The sequence below is a fragment of the Gekko japonicus genome, unplaced genomic scaffold (genome assembly GCF_001447785.1).
Source record: "Gekko japonicus isolate JY-2015 unplaced genomic scaffold, Gekko_japonicus_V1.1 scaffold92, whole genome shotgun sequence".
Taxonomy (NCBI): Eukaryota; Metazoa; Chordata; class Lepidosauria; order Squamata; family Gekkonidae; genus Gekko; species Gekko japonicus.
In genome coordinates, this window is record NW_015169780.1 from 1,349,460 (window position 1) to 1,373,111 (window position 23,652).

The 23,652-nt window shown below is 43.1% G+C and overlaps 1 protein-coding gene across 1 annotated transcript in view; it reads left to right on the forward strand.

Moving 5' to 3' along the window:
- LAMA2 (laminin subunit alpha 2) overlaps positions 1–23,652 on the forward strand; it is a 755,002-nt gene that overhangs the window by 219,978 nt on the left and 511,372 nt on the right. Inside the window, exon 4 of the mRNA XM_015416769.1 lies at positions 9,017–9,259. Coding sequence (XP_015272255.1) covers positions 9,017–9,259 — 243 coding nt within the window. The remainder of the gene's footprint in view (positions 1–9,016; positions 9,260–23,652) is intronic.

Below are 23,652 nucleotides of genomic sequence, written 5' to 3' on the forward strand. Positions count from 1 at the left end.
GGAAGGAAGGAAGGAAGGAAGGAAGGAAGGAAGGAAGGAAGGAAGGAAGGAAGGAAGGAAGGAAGGTCTGGCTGGAATGTGGGGGGGAAGCAGCTCCCTTGCTTCCAGCTCTCACACACCTCAACAGAAAGAGAAAAAAAAAGAGAAAAAGACACAGAGAGAGAGAGAGAGAGAGAGAGAGAGAGAAAGCCCCCCCTCGCTGACTGCAGGAGAAAGCGAACCCCAGGATCTTCTGTGCTGCTGGAATAACGTGCTCCTTGCAGCACAGAAAGTGAGTTACTCACTGCTGACAGTGCTGGCAACTGGAGGCCACAGAGGAGCGCCGGTCAGCTGCATCGTCAGCCCAAGGCTCCCTGACCTCCCCCGCCTCCATTCTTGCCCACCTCTCCTCCCCAACCTCCATCCTTCCCACCAACTGGCACTCAGGCGCACTCTGATCCCAGCTCTACTACCTCCCCCTCCAGGACCTTAAGGATGGCTGGGTGCACGCTGGAGGGGCGACCTCTTTGACGGGACAATGCCGGAGAATTGAGGCGCTCCTTTGCCCCAATCGGTCCGCCCCCTGTGAGGCTCGGTTTTTACCAAGCTTAGCCGATGCCGACCGGGACAAGCAGCGAGGGTTATCGATTTAACGAAGTTACAAGGAGTCTGGACGCAGACGGGCAATGAATCGGAGAACGAACCAAGCAAAAAAACTTTTTTTAAAAGTGAGTCCTCCCCCCCCACCTTCCGGAAAGTGTCGTCGGGGGAGATCCCCAGGCGTAAATAAACTGAAATGTTCTAACAAAATGGGGGGGGGGGGGAGAGAAGAGAATTGCAAAAGTGCATAAGAGACTTAGCTGTGTTTGCAGAAAAACTTGAGCGTTTTTTCGAAGAAGAGTGAAGTTGGTCTTCTAGTGTAAACAAAGTAGAAAAATGGCCTCGCGAGGAAAGCTAGGCAAACAAATTGGGTGGGGCGGTCAGAGTTCGAGGAGCGAGGAGTCAGGAGACTTGCTCTCTATGCTATCGGACCTGCTCAAGCCAATAAACGAAAGACTCGATGGTATTAACCAGCAGATGACCGCATCCAACCAAAGTCTAGCAAAGCAACAGCAGCAGATTGCCGAGCTGGACAAAAAGTCGATCCAAACAGATGAAAAAATTAAAGAGACAGTGCACGACACCAAAAAAGTTAAAAAGAAGGTTGGTCTGCTAGAACAGAGACAAGATCTACAGGAACGCAGACTATTGAACCTGCAGATGGAAAAAGCAAACAAGACACTCAGATTCCAGGGGATAGCTGAATCGCAAGGAGAAAACTTGAAAAAGATGATGGCAGAGCTTATCGCACCGGCGGTGGGCTATTCAGCGGCAGAAGCAGAAGCTGAAATCAAGCTGGTCTATCGATCATACTCAAAATACATAAAACAGAATAACCTGCCAGGTGAAATTGTCGTTAAGTTTCTCCGAAGACAGATGAGGGATGATATCTTTAAAGCAACAATAGCTAATCCCCTGCAGCTGGGAACTGCAACTATCAGAGTCTTAAAAGATGTTCCATTCGAGGTTCGGGAGAAAAGAAAAGCCTACAAAGAGCTGATTTCAACATTGCAGATCAACCAAATTCCGTATTCCTGGAATTTCCCGGAGGGAGTCGTGTTTAAATACAGAGACAAAAGGGGAAAAATTGACTCGGTTTTTAAAGCAGATGAATGGTTGAAGCGGTTTTTCGTATCGAAGGAGGAAGAACAGCAAGAAGGAGAGGGCGGAGCAGCCATCACAGAGGACAGGGACGACGACCAAGGAGCAAAAGGTGGCGAGGCCAAAGAGACATATGATTTGCGGCTTAGAAGACCAAAGTAACTCTTTGGAGACTTGAAATTTGCAAACAGAGATGAAGATGAAAGAACTCTTTGCACACACAGAAGATGACGGAGAAGACACTAACATGGACTTACTAATTTCCGATTACATTGACTTAAACGAAAAACTTTTTAATTTTGAATACTAACAGAATACTAACTGTTAACAACCCTCTCTCTTGGGATTTTAGTCATAGTGTGGGTTTTTATTTGCTGTTCTTTATCCTGGGGTAACTTTTCCCTCCCTTTTCTTCTTTTCTGTAGTGTTTAGGTGTAACAAAAAATAATAATAAAGCTACCCTGCTTGCAGGGGATTAAAAAAAAAAGGATGGCTGGGTGCAGCAGCGCAGTGAGAAGGCGGCTTGGGTTTTGGCAGCGACGGCAGCAGCTCTGAAGTCGCTCCACTCTGCTGAAAGGTGGGCAGCCACTTTATAGTTAGTGCAGGCAGGGGGAGGACCCACTAGCCCTGCACTGGGTGGGAAATTGGTGCACTGGCACCCTGGGGGGGGACTCATTCATCCCTGGAAAATTTTGGGGATAGCCTCAACCCCCGAGCCCCCTTGAAGATTACGCCTATGCTTCTGTCTATATATTGCTGAAGTCTTGACTGCAAAATTAGCAGGATCAATGTAAAGCAGGAAATCCCTGCATAATTCTTCCAGCCTTCTGGTGTCCTGACCGGTTCAAGAAGTTGTTCTGTTTGGGCTAGCATGGGAAGTGGAGTAAGACTTTTCTCTTCTGGGGACATACATTTGGGGACACTCTGTTGTGCTCAGGTGTGGGGAATTTCCATCCATGATTAGCCAGAATTTTCAAACTCATTATCTGTGTTGTCAGCAAGTTGTCCTCTCCTGTGCCTGCTTGACTGTGGGCAACCCAGAGTTTTATCAGTGCAAACAATGCCACAAACCATAGGATTAAAGTGATTCAAAATGTCCATGGTGATCAGATATCATGTCAGTTACTCACCTGTGAAGTAAGCTGATATGTGCCATTTTGGCTTCTTTATTTTAACGAGAAATGATCAGTGACCATTTGGTATCATACGGTACTATGATGCAGTGTGCCTCTGATTTTCACTTGCTGGTGAGCAAACAATAGTGGAAGCCTTCACATCTTCTTTAGTGGGTTTCCTGGAAGCATCTGGCTGGCCATGGTTAGACAATGACACAGGAAAGAATTACTGTACAGTAATTCTTTCCTGTGTCATTGACTTTACAAATTACTGGGTCCACTTGTGTTGTTCTATGGCCATGGTTAGAGACAGGATACTGGTCTAAATGGACTTTTTTCCAGATCCAGGTAGACTCTTCTTATGGTCAGTCCAGTTTATTGTGATGGCAGCCATTTTCTTTTCCAGCAGGCTTAGTTAAAAATGTGAATGGATTCCACCCTGAATATGCATGAGAGCTTAATTGCCTGCTTGCTGCTAGATGTCTGCAAGTTGCGGTTAGCAGACAGGGACAGTTAATAATAGGAAATGCTCTATGGCACAGCTTTATGCAATACCAAACTGCACACTGTTTTCCTTTGTGGAAATCTGAAGAGCGAAGGCATAAGCCGGGTGCCTTTCTCAAGCATGGTGTTAAACCAGAGCAAAAACTCAAACATTAGCTGTTGCTAAATTCCCTTTTACTAAGCCCAGAATCTCCTATTGGGAAACCCCAAAGTACTTAGTCACAGTAGCAAAGTATTAGTGTGAAATCTCCATTTTCCTTCTTTATTCATTTGAGTGCCAATGCTAAAAAAGCTGCCAAAGATCCATGAAAAAAACACAAAACAGCTTTAATTATTTCATCTGTTCCACTCTGTAATTATAATGTTCCAGAACTTCAGTTGGTGTGAATTGGCAGTGGTCCATTGGAAACGCAAGTTTCCACTAACTAACTATATGGAACATTGTCTTTTGGTTTCTCACAGTAAAAAATTCTATCACTTCATATTCTCTATCCATAGCTAAAAACACTGACCTCCTTTTTACATTATGTCAAAATCTCAAATTAGGAAATGTGAATTCTTGTGAGTCTCTGTTGTTGTTGTTTTCCAGGAGACCCATATTATAATAGAAGATATATTTGCTCCTTTAATCCAGAATTACCTGGAGAAGCCAGGTACAGTGAGTGCATGTACATCTTGCATGTATGTGTGTACATCTGTTTGTAAGAAAGTACCAGAGTGTATTCACATTACAAATGAAACTGAGGACCAGAACCTGGATAAATAAGGTGCTTAAATCACACATTGAGCTGTACATGTGTTGAACATAACATGAAAATTACTCAACACACATATAAGGAAAAATCAAGTGTACTCTGTCCACAAATTATACATGCATTCACTGTAGCCTATGAACAGGGGTAGTGTTGGTGATGAATCCGTGGACTGAAAATTCTTCATGGATTGGTCATCTCTAAAACATGGTATGGAGATCTGTGCCTGGGCCAAGAAATTCAACAGTCCTTGTTAAATATTCTTCTCAGGGTCCTCTTGCATATATTCACAAGAGTTGACTTCAACCTAAAAAAAAAAATGTATCTATTGAAATATCTTTGTTTTGAATCCTGTCATCGAAATGTATATTATTATACATTTTGTCCATTTTTTTTTAAAAAAAAAATCTGCATGGTAATAAAATCTGATCATACTTATTACAGGTTCTACCAGCAACAGTCTAGGAAGTGATTTTGTTGTTGTTCAGTCACACAGTCGAGTCTGACTCTTCGCACCCCCATGGACCACATCACACCAGGCTCTCTCGCCGTCCTCTGGAGTTTGCTCAATTTCATGTTCGTTGCATCGATGACACTGTCTAACAAGCTCATCCTTTGCCATCCCCTTCTTCTTTGACCTTAAATCTTTCCCAGCATCAAGGTATTCTCCAGTGAGTGCTCCCTTCTCATTTGTTGGCCAAAGTATTTGAGCTTCAGCTTCAGTATCTGGCCTTTCAGGGAACAGTCAGGGATGATTTCTTTTAGGATTGACGGATTTGATCTCCTTGCAGTCCAAGGGACTCTCATGAGTCTTTTCCAGCACCATAATTCACCAGCACCAATCTATTCTTCGGCACTCGGTGGTCCAACTCTCGCAACCATACATTACTACTGGGAATACTTTTGCTGGCAGTGTAATGTCTTCACTTTATATTATGCTGTCAAGGTTTGCCATAGCTTTCCTGTCAAGGAGCAGGCGTCTTTTAATTTCATTGCTGCAGTCACCAACTGCAGTGTTCTTGGATCCCAGGAATGTGAAGTCTGTCACTGCTTCCATGACTTCCCCTTCTATTTGCCAAAGATTTATGGGGCTGGATGCCATTATCTTCGTTTTTTTATGTTGAGTTTCAAGCCAACTTTTGTGCTCTCCTCTTTCATTCTGAGCAAGAGGCTCTTTAGGTCCTCTTCACTTTCTGCCATTAGAGTGGTATTGTCTGCATATCTGAGGTTGCTGATGTTTTTCTCAGCAGTCTTAATTCCAGTTTGTGATTCATCCAGGCTGGCATTTCGCATGATATACTCTGCATATAAATTAAATAAGCAAGGTGACAATATGCATCCTTGCTGTACTCCTTTTCGTATTCTAAACCAATCAGTTGTTCCATGTCTCATTCTGTCACTTCTTGACCCTTATACAGGTTTCTCAGGAGACATGTGAAGGTGGTATGGTACTCCCATCTCTTTAAGGACTTGCCACAGTTTGTTGTGGTCCACACAATCAAACGCTTTAGAATAGTCAATGAAGCAGAAGTAGATGTTTTTCTGGTACTCTCTTGCTTTCTCCATAATCCAGCGAATGTTGTCAATTTGATCTCTAATTCCTCTACCTCTTTGAAACCCAGCTTGTACTTCTGATGGTTCTCTGTCCACGTACTGCTGCAGCCTAGCTTGTAGGGTCTTAAGCATGACCTTGCTAGTGTGTGAAATGAGTGCAGTTGTATGACAGCTAGAACATTCCTTGGCATTGCCCTTCTTTGGGATTGGAATGTAAACTGACCTTTTCCAATCCTGTGGCCACAGTTGCGTTTTCCAAATTTGCTGGCATCTGGAGTGCAGCACTTTAACAGCATAATCTTTTAAGACTTTGAATAGCTCAGCTGGAATACCATCATCTCCACTAGCTTTGTTGTTAGTAATGCTTTCTAGGGCCCATTTGCACTCCAGGATGTCTGGCTCGAGGTCAGTGATTTTACTGTTGTGGTTGTCAAGGACATTGATATTCTTGTTGTATAGTTCTTATGTGTATTCTTGCCAGCTCTTCCTAATCTCTTCTGCTTCTATTTGGTCTCTCCGTTTTTGTCCTATATCATGGCCAGCTTTGCATGGAATGTTCCCTTGATTTCTCCAATTTTCTTGAAGAGATCTCTAGTCCTTCCTATTCTGTTGTTTTCCTCTATTAATTTGCATTGTTCATTCAGGAAGGCCTCCTCATCTCTCCTTGCTGTTCTCTGGAAATCTGCATTCAGTTGGGTAAATCTTTCCTTTTCACCTTTGCCTTTCACTTTCCTTTTTTCCTCAGCTATTTGTAAAGCCTCATCAGACAGCCACTTTGCTTTCTTGCATTTCTTTTTCTTTGGGATGGTTTTGATTGCTGCCTCCTGTACAGTGTCAGGAACCTCTGTCCCTAGTTCTTCAAGCACTCTGTCTATCAAATCTAGTCCCTTAAACCTATTCTTCACCTCCACTGTATATTCATAAGGGATGTGATCTAGGTTAAACCTGAATGGCCTAGTGGTTTCCCCAGCTTTCTTCAGTTTAAGCCTGAATTTTGCAATTAATAGCTGATTATGTGAGCTACAGTCAGTTCCAGGTCCTGTTTTTACTGACTGTATGGAGCTTCTCCATCTTTGACTGCGAACTATATAATCAGTGTGATTTCGATGTTACCCATCTGGTGATGTCCATGTGTAGAGTCGCCTCTTAGGTTGTTGGAAAAGGGTGTTCGCTATGACCAGTGTGTTGTCTTGACAAAACTCTGTTAGCCTTTGCCCAGCTTCATTTTGTTCTCCAAGGCCAAACTTGTCTGTTATTCCGGTTACCTTTTGACTTTCTACTTTAGCATTCCAGTCCCATTTAATGATACAGACATCTTTTTTGGGTGTTAATTCTAGGAGGTGTTGTAGGTCTTCATAGAACCGGTCCACTTCAGCCTCTTCTGATTCAGTGGTTGGGACATAGACTTGGATTACTGTGATGTTGAATGGTTTGCCTTGGATTTGGACCGAGATCATTCTGTCATTTTTTGAGATTGTATCCCATTATTGCCTTTCTCACTCTCTTGTTGACTATAAAGGCCACACCATTTTTTCTATGGGATTCTTGGCCACAGTAGTACATATAATGGTCCTCTGAGTTAAATTCGCCCATTCCTGTCCACTTTAGTTCATGGATTCCGAAGATGTTGATGTTCAGTCTTGCCATCTCATTTTTGAACATGTGAAGCTTACCTTGATTCATAGATCTTACATTCCAGGTTCCTATGCAGTATTGTTCTTTGCAGCATTGGACTTTCCTTTCACCATCAGACACATCCACAGCTGAGTGTCCTTTCAGCTTTGGCCCAGCCACTTTACTCTTTCTGGGGTTACTTGTACTTGCCCTCTGCTCTTCCCCAGTAGCATATTGGACACCTTCCGACCTGAGAGGCTCATCTTCCAGCGTCATATCTTTTAGCCTTTTGATACTGTCCATGGGGTTTTCTTGGCAAAGATACTGGAGTGGGTTGCAATTTCCTTCTCCAGTGGATCACATCTTGTCTGAGTTCTCCACTGTGGCCTGTCTGTCCTGGGTGGCCCTCCACGGCATAGCCCACAGCCTCATTGAACCACGCAAGCCCCCTCGCCGCAACAAGGCAGTGATCCATGAGAGGGAGGACGTGATCTTAGCATCTACAAAATATAGAGCCTGTGAAGTTTGTTGAGAGTCATCATGGCTCAAGTTCAAAGGATTAAAGTGAAGCTCACTGAAAAGTTCAGGACAAGTCACATTATTCGTCAACCTGCTATGATGTTAAAATAGGATGTTTCTATCTGTGCCGCCCTGAGTTTGTTGGAAGTGATATTAAATTCAAATGTGACATACATGTGTATGCTTTTGCCCATAGATGTACAGGTTTGGCTGTGTGTCAATACCTGACAGCTACAAATACTAGCAAAATTGTGAAAATGGGTGGCTGCTACAATAGATTTATTTGGTTTTACTGTTAAACTATCTTGGTACACAGTTTTCTGCAAATAATACCCTTTCATATCTGGGAGAAAAAAAGTAATAGCTCTCAAGATGTCCAGATTTGGAGGAGGTGTGCTCTGCTTTTCCATAAATTTGTACAGTGCTATGTGTTGCATTAAATGATGGGACTTGTTTTTATCTTCTTTAAAAATTGATCTGTGCTTTGCTGAAGAACTTCTTGGCCTGCAAAAAGTATATTTTTACCAGTGTATTGATAAGGGCAGTTCTATGTTAATCCTGGGTAAGGAATTAAGATTTGGTCAGTGGATGGTGTACTCCCTTACATCCATTTCTTCCCATTTGATGTGCAATTTAGTCTGTGCCAGAGTCTCATCAGAGCAATGCCACTTTGAATTTTCAAAGACTGCAAATCTCAAACTGTAGGTGTCAAGAAAGGAGTTTTTGTTAATTTCAGGGTGCATGTAGTTCAGGATTATTGGTACCCTCGATGATGATTATTTTTCTTTCTCACTGGCATTTTATAGTGCTGTTTTCTTTAAGTTGCTGGTGCTTTTAAAGTCAATTTTATTTGATTTTTTTCTTTCTTTGTTTATGGCTGGCTGTTCAATTGTAGAATTGTTTTCAATGAATAAATAAACTGATAGTGCAATTTAGATTTTTAATTACTTTTGATGGTCAGTAGAAGATATGTGCCCGTTATCAGTCTCAGACCTGGGAACAGTGGAAGAGGCTTGTAGTTGCTGTACATTCCCATAGGGAAATACTTTCAATGGGAAAAGGAGAAGAGAAGGATATTTCAGCTTCACATCTCACGTATGGGATACTGCTGTGACTACCAAAGTGTAAATTACAGTTTGCTTTGCAGCCACAGCTGAAGCCAATCCATAATATCAAGCTACCATTCTGTATAATCACCTCTGCATGCCAATAAGTGAAAAAAGGAAAAGAAAATATAGAGAGACATGTTATTGTAATGGATTCTTTGCCTTCTTCCAGGTGTTCCAGATTGCCTATGTCATTATAAAATCAGCTAATTCACCAAGACCTGGAAACTGGATTTTGGAGCGTTCATTGGATGGTGTCAACTATCAGCCCTGGCAATACCATGCTATCACAGACACAGAATGTCTTACTCGTTACAACATTCCTCCTCGTACTGGACCTCCATCATATGCAAAAGATGATGAAGTTATATGCACCTCATATTATTCCAAGATCCAGCCACTGGAGAATGGTGAGGTAAGTTGAGAAATCAGCTGTTGGTGGTGGCAGTCCAACTGCCAGCTGAAGATATGCACAGCCTCATTAGCTAATGGGCATGTCTATAAATGTGAATGTACATTTTTAATACCTTTTTGGAGTTGGTATCCCTGAAGTCCTCAAAAAGACATTTTCGTGCCCAGAAGCACATGGTTGCCTGTACAAGGAGGCCAAATAGACAGTGGCTAAAATAACATGCATTGGGAAAAGCATGAATCAAATTTAAGAAAGTATACTTCATCCTAAAAGGACCATGTCCTCTCTAGTAACATCTATAAAGATGAACCTAGTGGCAAATGGCAGAATTCTTTCCTGATATGGAAAACCTGACTTACTTTTTGTTATATTATTAAATATTTTTGTTTACATTATAAAATTCTCAGGGCTATTCAGTTATGAAAAAACAGCTAAGGTTGTGGGAGCACAACAGGAGTGTATAAAATGATGTATGGAGTAAAGGAAGTGGACAGAAACACGTGGAGATAAACTTTTGCTCCGTCTTCCATAACACTAGAACTCAGCTGCACCCATAAATGGTAGAGTCTACGGAAGCCAAGGTTAGCGGAAGGGAGAGGCCTCAGCTGAACAGAATGCGATAGAACCCACCCTCCAAAGCAGTTATTTTCTCGGGGGGGGGGGAGATATCTATTCTCTGGGGTTCAGTTGTGATACCTGGTGATCTTCAAACTCCACATGGAGGTTGCCTACCCTAGGCTTAGCAGTCAGCATTTCAGAGCAGGGTCTGCTAGACCCAGGTTCTTGCTGTGGAAGCTGAGTGGGTGATTTTGGACCAGTCACAGACTTTCAGACTAACCTACCTCACAGGTTTGTTGTGCAAAAAGGGGGAGAGGAGAATGATGTAAGCTGCTTTGGTCCCCATTGCAGAGAAAACCTGCTGGGGAACCTCCTGGGGAACCATTGTTGCCAGTCTCCAGGTGAGGGCTGGAGATCACTCAGATTTACAACTGCTGTCCAGATGGCAGAGATCAGTTCTCCTGGAGAAAATGGTGAACTCTGTGTCCTTATACCCTGCTGAGATGGCTCCATATGACAGCCAATGTGACGTAGCAGTCAGGGCTTCAGAGCACAGTAGAGGCTGCAGGTGTGGGGGGGAGACAGAAAGTTGAAGACTGAGGGGCAGATAACGGCAGGTTGATGCTTGGCTGGGAGATAGAATTGCCAATGCCAGGTTGGGAAATTCCTGGAGACTTGAGGGGTGGAGCCTGGTGAGGTTGGAGTTTGAGGAGGGGTGGGACCTCAGACAGGTACAATGCCATAGACTCCACCCTCCAAACCAACCATTTCCTCCTGGGAAACCATTGTTGCCAGTGTCCAGGGGAGGGGTGGAGATCACTCAAAATTACAACTGCTCTTCAGGTAGCAGAGATCAGTTCCTCTGGAGAAAAGGTGGACTCTGTGTCATTATATCCTGCTGAGGTCGCCACAGCAAATTGATGCTGAGTTCCTGTCAGGTTTCGCTTGTTTAGGAACCTCATCTGGATGGGAAGCAGTGTCCAGGGTGAGGAAACACACTCAGCTGGTTGCCTCAGAAATCAGAGGGACTGGTTTCTCTCACCCGTCCTCCCTGGGTTCACCTGAGCTAGCAGTTTTGAGTGGATAGGAGCAACAGCTCTTGGCTCCCTCATTCTGCCTTTCTGCTCCAGGATTTGCACTTCCTCCTCAGCTTTCATTTGCCACAGCCTTTATTTCCTCCTTAATTCCCTGGGTCCCTCCCCGTCCAGGCCTTAAAGGTATAGAGCCATGCCCAGGTTCCCTCTGTCTTCCTACCCCCGGGTGAACTTGCCCTACCCTTCCACCTCCCAGTCAGCTCCTTGTTGCTTGCGCCATCCTCTGCTGTGGCCCCTTCCACCTCCCTTGATGACTGGGCCACCCCTGGCGGGTCTCTCTGGCAGGATCCCAGTCCCTTCTTTAAAGCCACAAAGGGGGTTGCCGCTTGACGGCCATTGTAGTCTTTGGATGGCAGGAGGGCCCCCGTTGAGCCCTCCTGACAGTGCCCAAGACTGGGGCACTCTCCCAGAGACTCTTTCTAGAACTCGTATTTATTTCCACAATGGGCTTTACTCCTAATAATATATACTATTCCATTGCTGATTTTTTTATTCTGGATTCCACCCAGTGTCATTAAGCAGAGCCAACAAAAGGACAGCCTTATAAGAACCAGTCAGAGAAGGTGATATCACTCTGTGGTACACTTTCATATAAAACATGGGATATTTGAATTAATCATTCAAGTTTACACCTCAACTACAGATTTTGATGAGGAAGAAATTGAAAGCTCTTAGGCACCTGTCCAGGAAGAAATTGATTACACACCTAAACAAAATGTGCTGATAATCATAGGTGACTGGAACACAAAAGTAGGAAACAAAATACTATTGGAAGTTAGGAGCACAAAATGAAGCAGGAGTGTGACCAGTAGAATTCTGTGAAGACCGCAATTTGCTCATTGCAAACACATGTTCCAGGCAACCGAATATGCAAATGGTATATGTGGATATCACCGGATTACCAACAGAGAAATCAAATAGATTACATAATCGGAAATTGAAGATGGAGAAACTCTATTCTCTCTGCTAAAACAAGACCAGGAACAGGTTATGGTATACAGACCATGAATTGTTAATATCACAAATTAGAATAAAGCTGAAGAAAAACACCAAAACATTAATGCTACAGTACAATCTGAACAGCATTCCAGAAGACTTTAAAGGCCATATAAAGAACAGGTTTGCATTACTAAGTTCAAGTGAATGTGAACCAGAAGAACTATGGGTTGAAACCAGAGATATAGGGCTGCCAAATCCCCCCAGGGGGCGGATTTCCCCCCGCTTTGGAGGCCCGATTTCCGCCCCCGCGGAATCGGGCCCCGGGGGAAACCCCACCCCCGCGTGCACGTCACAGGGAAGTGACGTCATGACGCCGGGCACGCTGGGGGCGGGGCACAGCCATTTGAGGGGAAAACATGACGTCACTTACCTGTGATGTACATGCGGCGCGCACGCACCGGGAGCCAGCACAAAGTCCCCCGCTGGCATACGTAAGTCGATTTGGCAACCCTACAGAGATATCATCAACAAATGTGCAAAAACAATTCCTGAAGCCAAAAGGAATGAAAAGTCTCAATGGTTGACTAATGAAACTCTTAAAATTGCTATAAGTAGACAAGAAGCAAAATTAAAAGGTGACAAAAAGAGAATTAAAAGCTTCAATAGTGTACCAGCAACTGGCACATAGAGACAAAGATAACTATTATAAAAACCAGTGTAAAAAAAGGGAAGATAACAACAATGATGACAACAACAACAAAGAACAAGAAATCTGCTCTACAAGATCCAAGAAATCAAAGGGAAATTTAAAACACGGTTAGGCATGCTGAAACATCAACAATGAAATACATTAGAATCTTTTGAAGGGAAACCTGCAATTTTAGAAAGTGAAATGAAAGTTGCCTTGAGAGCAATTAGGAGAAACAAACTACTAGGAGTAGATGGGATATCGATAAAGCTATTCCAAACCACAGAAATGGAGTACATCAAACTCTAACAAGAATATGCCAACAAATTTGGAAAATAAAACAATGGTTCACAGACTGGAAATGCTCAATTTGCATTCCAATTCTGAAAAAAAAGAAACATCAAAGACTGCAGCAACGTTTGGACCATTGCATTAATTTCTCATGTGAGTAAAGTGATGCTCAAAATCTTACAACAAAGACTGTTATCATATACAGAATGAGAAATTCCATATGATCAAGCTGGGTTCAAAAAAGGAAGAGGCACCAGAGATCATATTGCAAATTTATGTTGTTTACTGGAGCATATGAGAGAATTTCAGAAGAAAATCAGCTTGTGTTTCATTACAGAAAATCTTTTGATTCTGTGGATCATGAAAAGCTATGGTTGGCTTTAAAAAAAATGGGTGTGCCAAAACATCTGATTGTTTGGATGCTGCAACCTAAAATTGGAACAAGAAGCTACTGTTAGGGCAGGATCTGAGAAACAGAATGGTAGAAACTGGCAAAGGTGTTGGACAAGGATGTATTTTATCTCCCTATCTCTTCAATCTTTTAATGTAGAACATGAAAATACATTAACTGAACTAGACAAAATAAAAAAAATAATTTAGGAAAAATAAGCCTATAATCTCTATTCCTTTCATTATCACCTCACCTCTCTTTTCTCTATTCCTTTGCTTTTCCAATTTTCCTTCCCTATTTAGCATTCTTTCTATTCTCCCAGAATTGTATGCAGTGAAGAATGTAGTAAAAATATTTAGAAAACTAGTGAGTATAATGATACTCTGGATTAGTAATAATTATCTAGTGAGCTATGTGTAGTTTTATGCCTTGTAAAATTTCCTTTGCAGCAAATGTGAATAGCAGGTCAAATCTCTGTTATTTTTGTTGTTGTTAATGCTGCTTTCTAATCAACATTTGGTTTAGTGAGCTATATACCTACATCTTTGGTAATTTTATATAGGACAATTTGTATGTGAGGATTTGGCAGGCATAATAGGGTTGCCAGATCCATTTTTCAGAATACCTGGAAATTTCGGGTGGTCCCTGAGGAGGGCAGGGTCTGGATTGAGGATGTCATACCATAGTGTCCACCCTCTAAAACTGCCTTTTAAAATCTCTGTATTCTCTGTAGAATTAATCCATGTAGTCTGGAGATAATTTGTAATTCTGGAAGAACTCCAGGCTTCTCTCCAAATGCCTTTTCACTGCGTCAGTGAGGCCTCTTTCCTGATTTAACTGAGACATGCCAAAGGTTGCCGGCCCCCAAGTGGGGTTTGAGATCTCCTGGGATTACAACTGATCTCCAGGCAGCAGGTACCTGTTCACCTGGACAAAATGGCCACTTTGGAAGGTGGACTCTATGGCATTCTACCCCATTGAAATCCTTCCCTTCCCCACACCCTGCCCTCCTCAGGCGCCACCCCCAGAATCCCCAGGTGTTTCCCAACCCAGAGCGGGGAGGTAAAGCCATATGTTTTCTGGTGATTCCCAGAAATGTGTCATCACTTCCAGGTTCTACCTGGAAGTGATGTAATGCTGTTGGCCTGACAGAGATTTTTTTTTTGTTTATCCCACCGCTTGGAAACAAGAGCCGGGGGGATTCCCCGCCCCAATGGGAAGATGGCAGCACTGGATCTGCCTGAAGTTTGTTGAAAGAGACATTGGAGGCTTGAAGGAGTGGAGCGAACCCTGAACTGGAGCTAGGATTTTGGGAACTTTTTACTTTTTCTTGTGACACTTTTTGCAACCCTCAAGAGGAATCTCTGTCATGGCAGAGGTATCTCTTACTATATTTTGGTTAAACCCACTTTGGGAACTTGATTAACTGTGGCTTGCCTGGGTTTTCTGTAGACAATACACGTGGACTTTCAAAAGGCTTTTCACAAGGTACCTCACCAAAGACTCCTGAGTAAACTTAGTGGTCATGGAATAAGAGGATGGGTTCTCTTATGGATTAAAAACTGGTTAAACATCAGGAAGCAAAGGGTAGGGGTCAATGGACGGCCCTCACAACGGAGAGAAGTAAGCAGTGGGGTCCCAAAAGGATTGGCATTGGGGCTGGTACTATTTAATTTATTCCTCAGTGATCTGGAATTGGGGGTGAGTAGTGTAGTGGCCAAGTTTGCAGGTGATAACCAAATTATTCAGGATGGTGAAAAACAAAGCTGAGTGTGAAGAGCTCCAAGAGGACCTCTACAAACTGGGTGAGTGAGCGACAATGTGGCTAAATGAAGTTCAGTGTTGGTGAGTGAACTTGCTGAGACTGAGGGGGGGAGATCTTGGGGTTGTAGTGGATAGCTCAATGAAAGTGGGGTGGTGCAGCAGTGAAAAAGGCAACTCTGTGTTAGGGATTATTAGGAAAGGGATTGAGAATGAAATGACCGATATTGTAATTCCCCTGTATAGATCTATGGCACAGACTTATTTGGAATACTGTGTACAGTTCTGGTCGCCGTATCTCCAAAAGGACATTGCAGAGCTGGAAAAAGTATGGAGGAGGGCAACCAAGATGATTAGGGGGTTGGAGCACTTTCCCTCTGAGGAAAGGTTGATGAGTCCAGGACTTTTCAGTTTAGAAAAGAGACGACTAAGGGGTGGACATGATAGAGGAGGGGGGTTAAAAATATGGCCTGGGGCATGTCCAAGGGGCTCAGCTGTTGTTGCCGCACTTCTGAAAAGCTGGAATCGGGAGGCAGAGTGAGTGTCATAGAGGGTGGGGGATGGCGACCTCCCTTCTCCCCCACACCTGTTCTCAGCCCATGAAGAAAAGGGGGTGTGGGAGTACAACAAGCACCCCTTGGAGGTTTCAGAAACAGCCTCTCCATCAGGCCTTCCCCTTAGTTCTGCCACTTCTGTGGGGAATGCAGGAGAAATGAGAACTGGGGGTGGGGGGGAATCTGGGAGATCCAGGTTTAGATCCCTCCCTCCTGAGCTAGGAACCTATTGTCTAGATCACCCAGGGCCAGTTGCTCATCTTGGATCATCTCACAGGGTTGTTGTTGTCATTGGGGATGGGGTGATGGAGGGGGAAGTCCAGTGCGCCTCCTCAAAATCCTCAGAGGTAGGACGAGGGAAGAGAGGAAACAAAGAGCAAGAGACAGATTGTAGCTGCGCTCAACTGCTGAGGCTGGCTGTATTGGGGGGGTGCGGCTGGAAAATTACCTTATTTACTTGCGAGGATGATGACTCATCCCCTAAAGGTGCTATATATACACACAAAACATAATTAATTTGTATGGAAATGTAAGATACCCCTCCTTTTATGGTATCTCTTGGGGAAAAACCTAATCTTACATATGATTAAATACATTTATTGGAGCTTTTGTGGATTCCTCGGTAAATCAATTGCTTTTACTCCTAGGAATCAATTGCTTTTGTTTGTATTCTGAGTAAAAAAATAATATCATTAATTGGGTTTGTCTGTGTCATGTATAAAGTTTATATCTCCAGTACTTTTCTTTCTTTCTTAGTAGTAGTAAGTAAGTTTATTATCTCCAGTATTTTTTCTTCTTCCTTAGTAGTAGTAAGTAAGTTTATTATCTCCAGTATTTGGCATTCCATTTTATGACACTCATGGCCTGGCCTGACAAAGTGACAGTTATGTCAGATCCAGTCCTCATAACAAATGAGTTCGACACCTCTGTGAGGTTTATCAAATTATGTATCAGGTGTTGAAAGCTGACAAAGAGAAATTTTTCTCTGTCTCCCAAAATACTAGATCTTGAGAACATCCAGTGAAGCTGATGGGCAGTAGATTCAGGACAGACAAAAGGAAATACTACTTTACACAGAGTGATTAAAATGTGGAATTCACTGCCAGAGGATATAGTGATGGCCACAGGAATTAACAGTTTTAAAAGGGAATTAGATAGATTCATGGAGGATAAGTCTGTCAATGGCTACTAGCCATGGTGACTGAGGGGAATCTCCACATTCAGAGGCACTAATTTTCTGAATCCCAGAGCCAGGAGTCAACATCAAGGGAAGGCCTCGGCCTCTATTTTGGGCTGCTAGCCTCAAGGTGGGACCTAGGGATCCTTCAGAATTATAGCTTATTTCCAGACCACATAGATCAGTTCCCCTAGAGAAAATGGATGCTTTGGAGGGTGGGCTGTATGGTATTTTACCTTACTGAGGTCCCTGTCCTTCCTAGGCTCCACCTCTAAATCTTCAGGAGTTTCCCCACCTAGATTTTGCAACCCTATTCCCCCCACCCCCCTAGGTGGGCACAGGGGACCTGGCAACCCTACTCTATGCCCAGAGGAACTTGTCCTGGGTCAGAACAGACTCAGCCAAGACCAAGGGAATGAGACAGAATCACTAACCAGAAGCACAAAGTCGATCGTTCAGTCCAAGAGTCATACACAAGGGTCCAAGAAACAGAGTCTGAGCAGGTCCAAGAGGTGTAATCAAACAGGTCTGGGGTCGAAGCCAAAGGTTCAGGAGTTGCAGACAGGAACAGGCCTGGGTGATGTGGTCACACATCTCTAGAAAGGTGACAAGTTGCTCCCATGCCTCCCCCATCTGAAGTCCCATCCTTTATTGATGGCTCACAGCTGGGTCTCATTGCTTGTGAGAGAGCCATCCATTTGGCTCATTAACCCCAGGTGTTCCTCTTGATTTGGCAGTCACCAGGCAGTGAGGCGCGTGCTCCACCTCCTCTCAAGAAGCTCCAAGCATGCCCACCTCCGCTTGCGTTCCCCTGGTTCTGGGGAAAGGGGAGGCAAGGCTGCCTGTGAAGTCTCCCCAAGATCTTGGGTTGCTGAGACACTGCCTCTCTGGGTTACCTCTTCCTTGTTCCCAATGCTCATGGGGCTGGAGCACATGCTGTCCTCGGCAATTGAGTCACTAGGACCTGCCTCTGCCATCTCCGGGTCATTGACAGCATCAGCTGGTTGAGCCTCAGAGGTGCTGATGTGGATGTCATCAGCAACAGCTGAGTGATTCTCAGCTAAACCAGGCTGGCCCAGGACAGAACTGTGTGGCTGTCTTAATTTATTTCATTGAACTGCATCTAATTATGATTAATGTGTATTTGCCCCCACAATCTGCTAGTGAGAAAACTTTAGGACAATAGTTGCACTTACAACAATTGTATGGAAACTTGAAACTACAGTTTCCTACTATTCCTATCATTTTTGCTGGAGTCTTAAATGCCTGGCTTGTTTCCTCTGACAAGACATTGATTAATTCTAAATGGTGGCCATTAAATTTGAATTTCCCTCCCACTATGTCAGGAAACCAATTAGCAACCTATCAGCTTAGCTGGCTCTTGCAGCCAGATTTGAGTTAATCATTATCAACTGGGGTGTGTGTGTGTGTGAAACCTGGGGAGGGGAGGGTTTGAGAAAGGAGGGACTTCAACAAGGTACAGTACCATAGATTCCACCTTCCAAAGTAGCCATTTTCTCCAGGGTTAACTGATCTCTGTAATGTGGAAATAGGTTGTAATTCTGGGAGATTGCCAGGACCCACCTGGAAGTTGGCAACACTAGGAACTATGTGACATTTGCTATGCTCAAGAATGAGCACAGCCCCAATTCAAGCTGGTTATAGATAAGTGTTTGCCTTGCTTTATACATTCTGAATTTTGCCTGGATGTTGTAAAGAGTTTCTTTGTATAGTAAGGTAAACACAAAACTGGTCATTGTGCTGTTCAATAGGCATAGTTACAAAGTTTTCCCTTTTTGACATCAAGTTTATTATTAATGAAAGTGCTGTAGAATATAGTGGGGGAAATGTAAAATGATGCATTTCTTCTTCCTGATGGGTAATGTGGTAGTTCTTCAGCTGATTCCTGCAAAGTCATAACCCTTCTTAATGATAAGTGTAAGGTCTAGAAGATAATTTCCTGTTCTTGTAAATTTGATTTAATAAATGTGTCAGTTGTTGTTTAATTTGACCAGGTGAATGGAAGTTTAAAACCACACACATGTTTAGAATCCCAGGGAACTATAACAATCCATAGATAGCCCAAAAGACTTCTTTAAAAGCAAAATAGGTGTATGTGGGGTTTTTGTGTGACAGCAAATGTAGCCATAGTTAAAATTATACAGAGTGCTTGAAAGTTAGACTGTTAACATTATTGCTGTATCACTGCTTTCATTTTCTATTTGTTCATCTGCTAGCAACTGGCTCCATTTTTAAGTTCCATTTTTGCAATGTAGGTCTTGACTCTCTTTGAAAATCACCTCTTTTTCTGTATAACTCATTCTTAATCTGTGTTAGTGTCAGGCCAACAATGTCAGGAGTGCTGAACTCTAGTACTTCTCAGTGCCTACCTGTTAGATCTCCTTTGTGCCTTACTGCTTGAATAGGCATTCAAGACAAACTGATTGGTTGATAGAGAAAGGCATGGAGAGAAGGAGAAAGAGACTTACAAATGAACTGTAAATCCAATTCTCCCCACAGCCTGATTTAATCCTTTCACACTGGGGGTTTCAGACTGTCAACACCATAAGGTCAAGGGGTCAGCATGTCTACAGTTCCTGAAACTCAAACATATTCAGTGCAGCATGACTTGAAAAATTGCTGTGATATCTGTTCCCTGGGGGAGGTGTGGGAGCAAATTTGATGAGTGTAGCAAATACAGTGTCCTAAAACAAAGCCAATATATTTTGCATGAGACTTTCAGAAGCTCAAATTTAAATAAATAAAGTAAATGGTGCCCCCAGGACCATTTCAGATTGGGGAAATGGTGCTAGGGGGGGAGCTGAAGCCCCTTCTGCTTGTGTGTCGGGGTATGTGGGAACTGAAGGGAGCCCACAGCACGTGTCTTACTGAAGGACAGAATGAGGAACCAAGACACCACCTGTGTAGTCTGCACTGTGTGAATTGTTGTACACGTCGGACTCTTGCTTAGCACCTCAGTCTGGGAAGTTTGCCGCTTGCATAGCAACTTAATTGCTCTTAGACTGTTCATCCCTGTTTATTCGCTTACTTCCTCACTAGCTTGACTGCTGTCCTGCCCGTTCATCAGCTGCTCTGCTATCTGTGTACTGGCTTACTAGTTTGGATGCTTGCCTGTTCAAGGATCATTGTGCCTATAAGCCATTAACCCCAATGGCTAGGGCACATATGACCAAATGTGCAATTTTAAATATTTTCTCCTCCTCAGTTAGAACGCAAACTTCTAATGTGATAGCGTAGACCTGTAGCTAAGGCCTAGTTAAAGCTAGCTTAAATGTTAAAAATATTCTGCATGTAAGTGAAAAATATATAGATCAGTCCATGTGATACAATGTATGTATTTCTGTTCATATATATGCTGAAAACATGCAATTTCAACTATGAAAGCATATCTACACATAATATGAAGAGAAAAATATGCTACAATACTGTAACTAAAGTTCTTTAGCAAATGAATTTACTGTGATTAAGAATCTACCCATTCTATGAAAAATGTCTCATGACACTAGAATTTCCTTTTAATTTAAAGGCATTTAGAACCAAAGCAAGTTAGTCAGATCAATATTCTGAGTATTAATGCTCGCATTCAAGGCCAAAATAAAGTTTTATTATATCAGAAAAAGGGGCAGTATTCTTAATTAGCTTTAATGAATTAAAAACACGTTTCTAACTATGTATACTGGTCTTCATCCAAACATAGACTAGGTTAAACTTAGTTCAGTCATAGAAAGTTACAGATTGTATGTAAAATTGCATCTAAAGTGACCAAACTAGCAGGGATATAGACTTTTCAATTTCCCGGAGGGGGGGTCGGGGACATGACAGAACCTGGCCCATGCCCACACTTTGTAATCTGTATTGAATTTCAATTTCCAAACACCATATACCATCAACAATTAATCATGAAGTTTTAAAAATATTTCCCCCCACTCGTGATAATCTGAATCTCAGTCAAAGGAAAAGGACTCTGTAAGAGAAGGGAAAAGATGTCATGAATTCCTTTACTGAGACAATTTGAGTAAACCATTCATGTATGAAAGGAAATACTCCCTCTCCCTCCTTCTTTCCCTCACACTAGGCTGAGTGTGTGATTGGCTCAAGCTCACATAGTGTGCTTTGTGGGTAAGTGGAGATTTGAACTCTGGATACTCAGTACAATATCCAAATGCATTTCAGAATCCAGAGTAAAATACTGGCTTCTCAGATATGCAGATCTGAAAATATGGTGCATTTGTTTGGTTGAAGTAGTGTCCAGGATAGAAGAATCACCTAACTTTCCATATTTGGGTAACCAGCTTCATCTGCCACCCCTACTGATAAAAAAAAATGGCTAAAAAGAGAAATCTTTTCCATTTCTCCCCCCCTCCCCAAAGTTGCAAGTCCCAGGATACCAGAAATCATCTTAACTTTCAGAATTTGAGGCCTCCCCCCCCCCGGCACTTATGGCTAAAGACAGAAATATCCCCACCTTGTCCATTTATTTTTCTTTAAAACTGAAAGTTCCAGGATACCAAAATCACCTTAACTTTCAGCATTTGAGCCACGAGCCTCTTCCACCTCCCCACACACATGGCTAAAGACAGAAATATTCCCATATCCTCCATTTCTTTTTCTGTAAAGATGCAGGTTTGAGGATACCAAAATCACCTTAACTCCCAGTAAGTTGTCTGTCTCAGTGATCCACAGGTTGAGAGGAAGGGTTTTAGGCAGAACTTCCAAAGATCCCAAGGAAAAAATGAGGTAAAGCAGTAGGGGGATGCAACTGTGCGGCAACAAAATATTCCAAAGTCCCAGAGGGGAAAAAAGAGGCAGAGCTGGCAGCCTCTGTGCAAGTAGAGAGGATGAGACTGCACAGTTTTGGCTGGCCGTGCACTGATATTTATAGCATTTCAAAGACATAATGCCTCAAATAGTAGACTGAGAGACTTTCAGGTAGGGTTGCTAAGTCACTTACTGTTAAAAGTGGGGGAATGCTGGTCCCGGCCTGGGACATTCACGTACACATGAAGCGCTCTCTCACCGCGATGACATCACATTGGGCACATCGCCAGCTGACGCTCTAGCAATCAGCCTGGAAACTCTATGGTCCCATAGAGTTTTCAGGCTCATTGCTAGAGCATTAGCCAGCGATGTGCCTCCGGGTGACGTCATTGCGCCAGGCATGTCGGCCCGAACCAGGCACTTTGGGAGCGGGGTTCCCCCCGCCGGCCTGATCTGGACCGGCAGATTGGGGGACCTTTGAGCAGGGGAACCTCTGCCCTCCCGGGGGACCTGGCAGCCCTACTTTCAGGGAAAGTCAGCTAAAGGTAATCAGCTCACCAGGCTGCTTGATAATAATTAGATTTTGTACTCAGGAAGGACTTGTGTTTGTTGATGAAGCTACCTTGATAGACCAAGGTGGGTGTCTGTCTTTGCAATGAGTGGGCATGCAGATGGACCATCAGTGAATCAATCTCCCACCCATGGTTTTGGCCGCTCATTAGCATAGCCTGAGGAGAGCCTTGACCTCACCTTTTCCAAAGCAACACATTGTTACCTCCCAACATGGCTGCCAAGGCAAATTTAGACAGGATGGAATCAGGGCAGACAGCACACATCTAGGTAGGAAGGGGGTCCTTGGTAATGCTATTCCACACCTTTAGCTAAAGATAAAATGGCGATGGGACTACTTCTTTCTCTAAGGGAGGGCCACCAACACACAGTAATAATGCAATTATTAGTATCTGAATCTGTGAAGCTAAACCATAATTTTCTTTATCCATTACTTACATCAAATAGTTTCAGAGGGTAGCTACCTAGTAGAACAGCTAGATTTGAGTCCAGTAGCACCTTACAGACCAACAGGATTTTGGGGGTGTAAGATTTTGAGAGTCAATGCTCCCTTCATCAGATACCATGCAGGGAGCTTTGACTCTCCAAAGTTTATACCTCAAAATCTTCTTAGCCTCAAAGTGCTACTGGGCTTGAATCTAGCTGTACTTACATCAGAGTTTGTGTTGCAGGCTACAGGAAATACATTCTGCAGTCCAGCCACTGAGGCCTCCTGATTGCTAGATGGATTCATCTTTCCCTCCCCCACTTCCATGCTCTTTCTTTCTGCTGTTTCTTCACAGACAGTATTATCCACTGAAGGTCCCCCTCTTTTCTTTACAAAAACAAACAAAATCAGCTTTGTACTTCCTAGGAACTTGTTAAGTTACTACAGGGACAAACAGGACTGACTGAACTTGATACCTGACAGCCTGAGCAGCCCGGAGGGGGCATTGCCCCTGCAGGGAAACCATGAGGGTGGCTTGAGCCCTGCTGCTTCCTTCATAGTTTGCACCTATGGAGAGAATTCTTTTAAATGGGTAAATTCCCCACTAGCTTAAAAGGCAGGTAGTGGTCCAGTTTTAAAGGTAAAATAGGGTATGTGGGTAGAGAAAATTAAACACTCCCCTGTCCTAAAACTATACCACCACAACTACTGTCTTGTTAAGCTACTGGGGAATTTCCCCTTTTGAAAACAAATCTCCAGTATATCTAGTTCTCAGTTAGAAGCTAAAGAGAGAGGCTTGTTAGCTGACTTGAATGCTGGCTGCCTCTTATCTGATGGCAGTTGGAAACCATAGGGATACCAGGCTGCTATTTAGCCGAATTTAATGCAATCACAGATTTCTAAAGTCTTAACCCAAAGACAAACAGTTGAGATAGAAATGGTAGTTCTGTACTAAGAGAAAAGACATTATTATGTTTAAAATAGATTTTGAATCTGACAAAACCCCTAGTATTTGGGATTCTTTCTGTGCCCATTTAGCTGCTCAGTAAGCCTGGTTTGTGACCTTTCCAATCTGCACAGAAAGAAATTAATATTGTTAAATGTAGATGTTACAGAGTAGGAAGAAAATTACTGGAAAACTTTTATCTTTCAAAAACAAGAGGGAAA